Genomic DNA, 11,945 nt, shown 5'->3' on the forward strand with positions numbered 1-11,945 from the left:
CGTGCATGTTGTGAGTTCCTGCCAGAGGGATGCACAAATTTTTTCCAAAAAAATGTTTCTGACTAAGCGCAATGGGGACGGAGAGGAGGGTGTAACACCCACCCTCCTGTTCCCCTCAAGGTTAACACCAGCCACCAGAGTTTTCTCGTCTTTAAGCTGCAAGTGGAGACAGTAACATCACAAAAATTACATCTTTGTAAAAGGGACAGGACTATGAGCAGGATGGGTGTGTGACCGACTGTGAGAGATTTAAAAAGTAACAAGCAGCGGACAGTGGCTTACTCACAGAGGAACAGCAGCCGAAAACGTCCCCAAATTGAGATAATAATGAGGCCTGAGAGCTCGAGAGGTAGAAGATCAGCCACCATGTAACAGTAAATGATTGTTGTTGCCATGTTTTGCCATTGTTATTGTTTAGAAAGGGCTACCAACACAAATGTTACATGTCATACCACAGGCAGACACTGTTGTGTTAAATGTCATGCCTGCCATGTCTTTTTTACTATCCAAACTCTCACAGTGGAGCAGCTTGATGCCACCGTTGCTTGGTTCTGTGTAAAATGCATGGACTTTGTTGCAGCTGTAAAGTGCAAACTCTGTGTGAAAAGCGTTTCCATGTTGAGAGCAGTTTGTAGGCAATCCTGGCACAGACGCTAAATCATTGATATGCTGTGAATGCCGTGTACAGCTTCTTTAAACATTTCACCTCAGTAAAAGTACATAACTATTAGCAAGCTGAACTTCAATTATCAAAAGTAAAAGTAATTCAGTGAAATATATAAACATTTAACATTTGAATTGTATAGTTGGACAAGATAAAGCTGTTTCAACTACATGATGCTTACATACCAACAGGGCAAAGAGGACAACTGCCTTGAAGTCCTATATGTAAATTATTTCATTGTAAACTTATTGAAGATGTACACTGTTGTCTGTTACCTATAATCTGTGTGGTTTTGTGTCAAAATCTAGATTTAAGACTTTTTTATGTAAAGATCAATAAATTAATTTCCAAACTGTTGGATTAATATCTATTTTAATACAATTAGTTATTAACCACGACACTTGTGGTCTTCCATAGTTAACTAATTTCAGTTTGCTAAATAACTGTATTTGCATAGTTGAAAGTCAATTGTGTTTTGAGCGTGTTTCCTACTCTATATTTGGGCACAGTGCTGCTTTATATTGCCGCCTGCCTTTTGCCCTTCTTCTTATCTCTTCATCTGTTCGCCGAATCTGCTTTTCTACACAGATGTCAAACAGGAAACCTGCTAAAACATTGTATAACCTTCTGACCTAGTAAACACTGCTTGTAAAAAATACTCACGTGTATTGCTGTTTTAACATTTTTTTTAAGTTAATATTCTGGCAACTTTCTACCGTAGCACGTTTCGTTACTGTTGATCTGACTTGTGTTAACACGATAATGTTTGAGTTACACGGGGTCCCAACAACCGACTATGCTACTTGAAGCAATACAAAGGAGTCAAGTGTCATAGTTAAAAAAATATTTATTGAAATCGTATAAAAATAGTTTCTAACATAATTTACAATTCTAATTTGAATGGATGAAAAAACAATCCAAGCAACAATCATGAAACCAGAAGTTTTCTCATACTCTCTCTCTCTCACACACACACACACACACATTCATAGACACTCACCCAACATTCAGTATTCACTTGCTCCCACAGCAGACGACAGCGTAACAAAACCAGTTACCATCAGTAGACGTTCAATGTTCAGATACATTAACATGGAAGTGCTTTCTGGACTATTTACACGTTATTTACACGACATACTGAAAACATACACACACACACATCTGCTCTTTTTTTCAAAAAATGTCAAGCCATAAATATGGTCGGAAAAATTCATCTCGTCTTTGTCTTTTGATTTTTCTTTTAAATAATCTGTGGGCCCTTCAGTGACTGTGGAATGAAACACACACAAACAGCCGAAATTCTCTCATAAATAAATAAATAAATTCTGCGCTCATTGAGTGTGAGAAAGAAGTCACAATAATAATAAATATCACTATTATTTACAATTCTTGTCCCCACTGAATTTTAAGACCTGTGTGAGGCACTGTTGAAACATAAAAACAAAAATTGAAGTGAAGAGCAGAGGATGTTGTATTTCGGTATGGTTTGCATTGTGGTGTGCATTCAGGTGGATGTGCACGAGCGGTTGCCTAGGGCCTCGTGTTTGTTTACAACACGAGAAGAAGAGGAAGCGGAGGTTGTAGAGTAGAGGTGGATGCTGTAGTAAAGAGTGTGAGGTAAGTCCAGTGTTTGTGTTTTCATGACATGTTTGCACAGGTTGCTGTCAGAGCTATGAGGTTGTCTGGTTGCTAATGACATTAGAGAAGTAGAAGTTGTGATAGTAGTGGTTGTATAATGGCATAGGCTTTACTGATCTAGGCCCATGAGAGGAAAAGAAAAACAGCAACGAACAATATAAAGCCTTGTACAGAGTAAGGAGCAAAAACAAAAGGTCTTTGAGAAGAAGAGCCTTTTCTGCTTTCACAAATTCAAGTATTTTCAGGGTCCCCCCAACAATCTCACAGAAGGCACTTTTTTTGACAACTCCTCGTCGCCGAGGCCTCTGCTTGTCCCCGCTCTGCTGTGACAGAGAGAACACGGGGAAGGGAGCAGAGTACGCTGCAGCGAGAGGTTACATAACACAGACTGTCCTGCTTGCCACTGAGCAGAATAGTGAGCACATGTACTGTACTTGCAGGTGTCCGTGCATACAGAGCATGCTGTCCTACAGACTGATAAACACCCGTTATCTAGATCCAGCGAGGATGATGTTTTGACGCTGATGTGGGTCAACGGCTGGGAAATCAAGTAGTCGGGGTGGTGAGGGCGGAGAGGGTCCAGCCTGCCAGAAACCGAGACGTGATCGGTTTCCTCCGCGTTTAGTCCTTTACACCTTTCTCTTGCTTGTGTCAGGATCATCGGCCTGTGCGCTGCCCTCGCCTCATTTCTGCTTCAAGTCTGTTACATAAGTCTCTTGAGTCAGTGCAGTCCAGTTCGGACCTGAACCTCCATCACTGCGCCACAGCCACAGGCGTGGGTGTGAAGGCTGAGGGCTCGTGGCTGATGCTGTGCAGCCTGATCTCTGTGGTCGTCTTCTCCGTCTGCACCGTGGATGGGATTAAAGAGGAAGATGTGCTCTGCATCCACGAGTGATTGATGATGTCCTCGAAGGATGGACGGTCGGCTGGCCGCAGAGACAGACACCACTTGATCAGCTGCTGGCATTCTGGAATAGGAGGAGGAGAAGAACCAATAAGTCAAGAGCAAGAAACTGTGAAATATTACACACCTGTCACCAAAAAAAAGCCCTCAGATTATGTATATTGATGTGAATTTACCTGTGGAGATTCTTCTCCGGAAGAGGACCTGCCCCCTTGTGATCTCCTCGTCATGTTCAAATGGAATGTCCCCGCACACCATGTCATAGAGCAGGACACCCAGGGACCACACTGTGGCAGAGCGTCCATGATAGCGATGATATTTGATCCACTCTGGCGGGCTGTAGACTCTTGTGCCTGTCAGATGGGAGGAAAGAAAAATATCTTTAAAAGCTATTCATTATGTATTATATAGTCAAATTGAAAACGAAAGCATTGCATGCAGGGTTAAATGATTAACAAAGAGTGTGGATTTATCGGCTGAACTGTTTCTAAGGCTATTATCTGGGCTCAGGTGCTAGGGAGCGTGACAGGCAGTGTGTGAGTGTGTGTGTGTGTGTGTGAGAGGAGTGTGTGTGTGGGAGGGGGAGCGGACATGTGACTTTGTTTACAAACTTTGAGTTGTAAAAATGCAGCTTCCCTCCCATAGGGGGCGACAAAGAAAAGGCAATGCTGCTCAGCCTGTATTAATAGGCTGCTGTGTGTATGTGTGTATGTGTGTGTGTGTGTGTGTGTGTGCGTGTGTGTGCGCGCGCGCGCGTGTCCGCGTGGAGAGGGGGTGTCAGAGATGACACAACATAGGAATTCCTGCTGGGGTGTGTGGACACATATCACAAGACTAAAGAGGTTCACTGATGTGGCTTTGACATTAAAAATCCCCCTCCATGAAATGAAAACATTAAAAGACATCAGAGCAGGTTTTGAGCACTGATGACTCACCATCAAAGTCTGTGTAGATGGTGTCTTTCAGCAGGGCTCCAGATCCAAAGTCGATGAGCTTCATCTCTCCGGTGCGGAGGTCGATGAGGATGTTCTCGTCTTTGATGTCCCGGTGCACCACGCCGCAGTTGTGGCAGTGCCGCACCGCCTCCAGCACCTGGCGGAAAAAGCTGCGCGCCAGCTCCTCCGGTAAGGCACCTTTCTCCGTGATGAAGTCGAACAGGTCTTTGACGTTTTCGGGCCTCTCCATCACGATGATGAAGCTGTCCGGTCGCTCGAACCAGTCCAGCATTTTGATAACGCCGCGGAAACCAGTCCCGACTTTCTTCAACAGCACAATCTCCATAGGGACCCGGGAGCCATTAGGCTGAAGAGATCATAATAAATGTTAGTTTTTATTATTCAAATAAACGCTAAAAATGCACAAACACGTTAAAAAATTCCCCCAAGTGCCTTTCAGGAAAACAATATAGTTCTCTATCATATACAAAACAAAAAAGGCAAACAGCAATAAAAGAAGAAATTACCAAATATGTTGTAGGAATTTAGTAAAAATACAACAAAATAACCTGGAAATTGAAAAATAAATAGTATTTTTTTATATAATAATGCTATTTTCAAAAAAAAAAAAAAATCAGCGAGATTTGTTTCTATTGTTTTTTGAAAAATAATAAATCTACTAATTTCATGCCACATTGCACATTTTTCCCCGTGTTTTTAAGAAAAATTGCACCACTGACTCAGGTTTCAGAGGATTAAAATACTCGGTTACAAGGTTAAAATCTCCACATGGACGCTTATAATCATTACAAAACTGTGGTATAAAAGCTTTCTTACCAGCTCTCCCCACTCGGAGACTCTGTCCTTGGCCACATGCTTGACAGCAACCTAGCAGGGGCAGACACGACACCGCGTCAAATCACATGTACAACAACATATAACGCAGCTGATTTAATAACACGCAACATGTCTCATTATGAAAACACACAAGACATATATACTAACCGGAGCCCCGTCGGCTATCCTCGTACCGGAGTACACGGTGCCGAAGCCGCCGCTGCCCAGCACCGCGCCGACCTGATACAGCTTCTCGAAAGGCTCCCTCTCCTTCACTGTGGAAAACATAAACACAGCCGGTAAATACCAGGGAACAAACACTGTAAACACCGGTACATGTAGCAAAGCAACGGCAGTTACTACCAACATATACGTACATAATAACACAGATATTTTTGTTGTTTTTAAATGTTTTTACGCTCTAAATAAACTGCCGTCCTTGAACAATTAGCAAGCAGTAGCATGTGTGGACTGAGCCACGATAAGCGGGCTGCCAGCCATTGCTGCAGCCCCGTCCTCCATGACGACACGGTGGAAAAAGGGCGTCTAACCTTGATGAACTTGGAGCTGGATTTTCGCCGGCATGTCTACGGTGGAGATGTGGGCCAGAGAATTGAGCTTGGACAGCAGCATTCCTTTAAAGATATCCACCACAGGCGAGCGACGTCTTCTTCTGCCTTCTTGTTTTGGTTCAGAACAGCAATTTGTTTTATCCCGTTAATGCGACTCTTCCGTCTCCGGCATAGAGCTTAAAGTCCACTTGGCAGGAACAAAAACGCGGTAAGAATCCTCTCATCCGGATAGAAGCGATCACTGATGCTCCCCGCACAATGTTTTGTAAACAGTTAGCGATATAAACAGAGAAGACCGGGTGAGTAGAGCAAATGCCTCCGTCAGACACCGGCTCTTGGAAACAACGAGTAAGTGGGGGGAGGACGGTTATAAGGCAGTAGTAAGAGGGCGTTACGATACGCGCAGACGTCCCTATAACCCCGCCCACTTCCGCTCTCTGCACCAATAGGAGCGTGAAAACGAGCTCCAAACGCACGTCAATCACAGAATGAAAATAAAGCCAACCTCATAACCGACTGGGCCAGACACAGACGTGGCGGGAATAAAAACGCGCTAAAAAAAGGGGGAGACAAAGTAGTAATTATGAATTCAAGTTGGAGGGAAATGCAAATTCAAAGCCAAGTGCTCTCCACCCCTGTCCCCTCCCTTCGCGGGAAACTGACTCAGGGAATACAAGTTATGGCCAGACTAATATTAATAGACTTTACAAAACACAGGGAGTGCAGCAAGTTGCTCAAACTGGATTCACATATTTTCTATTCCATCTAAACATACAGTTTTGCCATATTTCATGATAAAGTCTCCTATTATGGTGTTCACTCTTCTCAACTTGTGCCCACATTCGAGAGCAGACAGATTGCTGCTGTTAGTTGCACTAAAGCGTCCACATGTCTTAATAAAGTCACATTACAGGAGGAGACACACACAACCTGAGAGCAGTTCATCAATCGCATTCCAGCCATTCTCCCCCCTGCCATTTACCTGATTATTTTCACATTAAACACAGAGGTTTATTGGCTGAAGTGAAGTCCAGGACTATAGTCTTTATTTGAGTTGCCTGACAATGCCTCTCCACTGGCTGCGCATCAAAGCGCGCTGGGGAGAATAGGCACATTCCTCTCATTCTTTCAAATTGGGTGGCCGCGTTTGCAGCCGTTCACAGGATGTGGGAAACTAGAGATAAAAGACTTCCATTTACCCCCCTTTCTCCTCCTCCTCCTCTCTGCTCCTCCTCTCTCCGCCCTGGTTTTCCCGCGCACGGTATTGTCTGAATGGCATGCTCTCCCCTCTTCCTCCCCCCGCCCAAAATTCAGTTTTGTTGTCCTTTGAAATTTCATGGTAAGTTGTAAACCATCATAGTGCTGATTGGCTGCGTCTTAGGCTGTTTCACAAATGCGCAACATGACAATGTCCCTCCATTAGGAAAAGGGATGCATAGGAAAGAAAAGTTTACTAATGGTTATTTTAATAAATGTCTGTCAGCTGCACTATCATTTTGCATGCATGTTTAAGCATTTGAAACCAGAGGTTACTTGGTTTGATTTCTTGCAAGAAATTAGTAAAAGGTGAAAAGAAATGAAAAATCTAGAAAAAATGTCCAGATAATTATATTTATAATGATTATAACCATGTATTTAAAATTATGTCATAGAATAATTACTCAGAAAAAAAGTCATAAAAGTTATAACCCAGCCACCCCTCTATAGTTATAAGTAAGGTATATTCCCTAACATAAACAGATGGTGATAAAGGACTTGTAAAAAAAGTAAAAGTGGATGATTTTATAAACAGCTTGCAGGTCACCCCCGCTGACTGGAATGAAAATGACAGCATGGGAGTGTTCGTACTTGCTTTACAAACACCCCAGGCAAATTCCTCTAATGCCTCAGCAGGGTTTGAAGGTAATATGCAAATGTGCTGAACTACGTAACTCCTGAGAGTCTACCATGAACCATCAGACTTGAAAGTGATAGTTAAAATAATGGAAAAGTTTCACACTGGAATCAATAAATGAATTTCTAGTTTCTAAGTTTGTGCATGCGTGTGTGGAGTCTCTGTGTTTATTACGGTTCATGTAACTGAATTTACATCTTAATATGGGAAACATCTGTGATACTGTAGAGGGATAACATTGTAGTAATAGTAGTTTTACCCTTCAACACTTGGATCAACATCAGTTTTCTAGTGCTGTGTTCAGGCGCCTTTTACAAGCATGTAAACCTTTGACACCTGAGAAAACGGGTTTGATTTCTTTCTAAAGCATGTGAAAAAAAAACACAATGAGCAACTTGGAAAGACATGGCCTGCAAATTGAAAAAAGGTGACAAAAAAGGACCTCAAAATATTCTTAGATATTATTAAAAAAACAAAAAAAAACAAAAACAGGGAAAATAGTCCAGACCGCTGAAATTATGACTCTAATAACAGATTTGTAATCATTTTAGAGAAAAATCAGTATTTTTGAGCACCATTCTTTAGCTCTTTTTCTCGTTTGTTTTTGCTTTTTAGGCCTACTTTGTTATGCCTATTTTCAGATAATTTTCTTACAACTTTTGCCAAATTTCTTGCTTTTTTTGTGTGTGCTTATTTTCAGTTAGTGTACTTTCTTGCTATTTTTTTGTCTTATTTTGAGGTAATTTTCATGTAACTATTTACTAATTTCTTTCTAAATTTGTGGGCCATTTCTTGTTAAGTTCTTTATCGCCTTTTTCCCATGTTGTTGAATCAAGCAAATCTGCTCAGGTTTAATGGAAGTGAGTATGAGTGGTTAATTAGTGTCTTGGGAGGTCCAGAGGAGAGTGTGCGCTGAGTTCAGGATCAGTCAGAGGTGTGTGAAAAAGGAGAGGTCCAAGCAATGAGTGTGACCGCAGGCCAATGAAATGCCACCAGTGAGCGCATCTCTCCGCAGGGCTGCAGATATCCCTGCCTGCATGATCAGCAGGGCTCAAATGACAGCCATCTAACCCCATCTGTCAGAAGGACAGATTATTAGTTGCAGCGCTCGCTTTGGGGGGCAGCTGCTCAGTCCAATCTCTGGAAGTCTCATTTTCCCCCGAGGAGAGGGCAACAGGTTCTTACAGTAAAGCAGAACGTCACGATTTATGTCAGCGGTCACAAAATAGATTCACAGTGCAGCCCCATATCTGATGAGCTTTTGTCACAGTCACTCAGGGGTTTGTCACCTTTTCCTTTTCATATCGGTCCTGCAGTGCACTCCACACTGAAACTCGAGAGCCCACAAGGGAAAATATCAGCACTGGGGCAAAAGAGTTTGCTTACATAATAGTTCTATGAATTACTTCCTCTTTCTAGATAAAAAGAAACTCTGCCCACAGGAAGCTTTCACAACACCAAATAAAGTGTCTCCATGTAGAGTGTTATAATCAATATGTGCATAACCCATCGTAATATATCAAGTTTCTGAATTTGCAACATTTTGAATTTTGATTTTCTTTTTCATTTTTTGATTGATAAATAATGTTCATGAAACCATGATTTTTTTTTAATTTTTATTTTTATTTATTTTTTGACAAAAGGCATACTTCCACTGTTGTTAGTGTTCTGCTGGGTTGTGATGGAGTTTTAAAATGTAAAATCTGTTTGCCCTCATCTCATGAACACAAATTTGACTGGATGGTTGAATAAAATGTGACTTTCAAACACATACACAATATCCAGTGCATATTTTTTTCTTTTTTTTTTGTGTGTGTGTGTGGGGGGGGGGCACTGATTAAAAAAAAAAAAATAACCAAAACAAAGGCCTTTATTCAGAGGATTTTATTTTATTTTAGTTATGGGTCTAATTACTCAGAAATAAAAAAATTGCAAACAAAACCAAACTTTTTATTTCACACTTTTCAACCTGAAAAAGAGTTGGCTAAATCAAGTATTCTAAAATATACCCTCCACTACACAAATGACCAGAGGTGTGACCAAGTCATTGTTTTGCATGTTACAAGTCAGTCTCAAATTTTTGCACTCAAGTCAGGTCCCAAGTCAAGACTGAAAAGTCCTGAGTCAAGAGCAAAGCCCAACAATCAAGTGTTTTTAAGTCAAGGGCTCAAATCCAATTCTGAGTGAAGTCACTATTCATAGGTATTAAAATCCAAGTCAAGTTGCATGTCTTTCTTGATTTTATCAAGTCAAGTCTCAGGTTCAAGTCATGTGGTTTGAGTTCAAACCTCCCCCTCTGACATTATATCCACTCATAGTCTACTTCATCATGATACTGTAAGTCAGTTTCCTTTTGTGCAACATTGTGTCTTAATCGATGTTGCAAAGCGAAGTGAAGCTTCCCATAAACTGCATTATCTCCCTAACCTTTCAGCACACCCTTGACCTGGCACTCCACCACCTACGCCCTTCATCACAAAGTCATAACACTTCCTCTGTAACATATTAACCACCTTATGCACACAATGTATTTTTAGGGGATGATTCGCTTTTCCCCATGTGGCCTCGCAGATGCCTGTTAAGACTTCTACTGTCTTTTTTTCTTTCTCTGCCTCACTCCTTCACCTCCTCTCTGTCTTCCCGGATGTCGTTAAAAGGCTCAACCACTTGTCTGCACTTAAAACTCTTGTTCATCCATCAATCATGACTGCCAGCCAATCACCTCTCAAGCTGTCCGCAGTTCCCACCTGCTGCCACTCTGTAAGTGGCAGGAAAAATAATCATGTGGGTGGACGAGGCAAGTGTGGGCTTGCACAGGGTGTTTGATGGCTACCGATTCCCTCTGATGGATTGAACAATGGATAGAACATGGCCTCTCTGATCACGCCTATGGCAATGTGCATGTCTTATACACACAGAGATATTCACAGCAGCCTAGTAATCACGATATGTTGTATTCAATGCCTTAGCAATTATGGAAATGAGAATTGTAATTATTGTAAATAACAGCTGCAGCACGTAAAAGGCCTTCCTTTAAACATGCACATAGTGATGACCGTGTTATGGGTTAATGGACTTTCTCTGTAATTTCCCCCCTTGATGGTTTTGATACTTCACAGACAGCCAGTAACTTTAGCGCATGCAATGAATACAATATTGTCAGCTAAAGGATAATTGCTATTTTTATATAGTAATTGCTCAAAGCTGTGTGAGCCTACAATGGGCTGGAATAGCCTTTCATTAGTAATGATGGTAATGCAGATAAATTATGTTTTCTAAATAGACAGATATGAATGACACATACATTGTTTTGCATCATTTCCTAACAGTAATTGCTTCATACATGCAACAGGATAATTGTGCATATGTAACAACATGCGTGTTTAATAGAAATGTGATCTAGAAAATAGGCCCCGTTTTTTACAATAAAGCTTTTATGTCTGTGAAACGGCTGTTCCACATCATAAATGTGACAATTAAGCTGTCATCTTCCCAACCGTTAATGTTAAATCACTCAAAGTGCCCTAAAAGTCATTTGTCTTCAGTGACGGTCGGTCATGTTGGACGTGTGATGCGGCCTGCATAGATGGAATGAAGCCAGGTGTGTTGTGGAGTTGTGTGTGTCTTGACAGTGACTGACAAAGATTACGCTGTAATTGGGGGGGGGGGGTCGTAATACTGACCCACAGCCTCACACACAGCACAGAGAAACAGCCTCACTCATCGCAGGCAGACAAACAAAGCCCGCCCATTGAAGTTATGCTGATTGGGTAGCTAGACACTGAAGCCTTCAGGGTGATCATTTCCTATTACTCTTATGGTCAGGATTTCACTGACTAATGCATGAAGGGGTATCAGTTTTGAAACAAGCAGTTTAAATTGTTTTGAACAGGAGTTGCTCTAATTTTCCATTTGTTCTGTCACTTGCCGTTTTAACACAGAGATCATGCTATAGGGCTGTTAGTATAGCCTCATTTCCACTGCACAAAAAAACAAAAATGCTAACACCTGCTCACATCTGTCTTTTTTTTAATGCATGGGAAGTGAACAATCGACATTCACAAAAATTAGTCAAATTACTCTGCAGTACTTGCAGGTATTTATCGGTTCCAGCTCCGATCGGTGTTAACGGAAACACAACAGCCGATGCAATGACGCGCAACTATTAATTAACGTATGTCTCCTCCTCAGTAGCGCTAAAACATTAATCCAAATATGTCTGCACTGTTTATACCTCCCCTGGCAGATTGCACACAATACCACTCTGTCCCCTCATTCCACAATTGTACATTATATATTCCTGCCCCAAACAGTCAGTGTAAAAGGGGCTACTGGTTGTTACCTCATCACCCCTCCTCAACAGTGATCTCACTGTGTAAAAATGTCTGAGGAGAAAGTTATGGCTGGCAGCTGCCCACACTGAGATCACGGGACCTGGAAATCGCTAACCCGACCACCCCACACTGATACACGCTTAAACACACACAAATAGACAAAAAAT

At 41.7% G+C, this 11,945-nt stretch overlaps 1 protein-coding gene across 1 annotated transcript; it reads right to left on the reverse strand.

The window, feature by feature from the left end:
- Nucleotides 1-2,389: 2,389 nt before the first annotated feature.
- Nucleotides 2,390-5,897, reverse strand: pim1 (Pim-1 proto-oncogene, serine/threonine kinase). The gene is made up of 6 exons (XM_042491999.1): nt 5,530-5,897; nt 5,147-5,253; nt 4,979-5,029; nt 4,142-4,508; nt 3,383-3,559; nt 2,390-3,270 (listed from the first exon to the last, which is right to left on the reverse strand). The coding sequence occupies exons 1-6, from the start codon at nt 5,609-5,611 to the stop codon at nt 3,056-3,058; spliced, it is 999 nt and encodes a 332-aa protein (XP_042347933.1). The 5' UTR covers nt 5,612-5,897; the 3' UTR covers nt 2,390-3,055.
- Between the last annotated feature and the right edge of the window lie 6,048 nt (nt 5,898-11,945).

Source organism: Plectropomus leopardus, chromosome 8 (genome assembly GCF_008729295.1).
Source record: "Plectropomus leopardus isolate mb chromosome 8, YSFRI_Pleo_2.0, whole genome shotgun sequence".
Classification (NCBI taxonomy): domain Eukaryota; kingdom Metazoa; phylum Chordata; class Actinopteri; order Perciformes; family Serranidae; genus Plectropomus; species Plectropomus leopardus.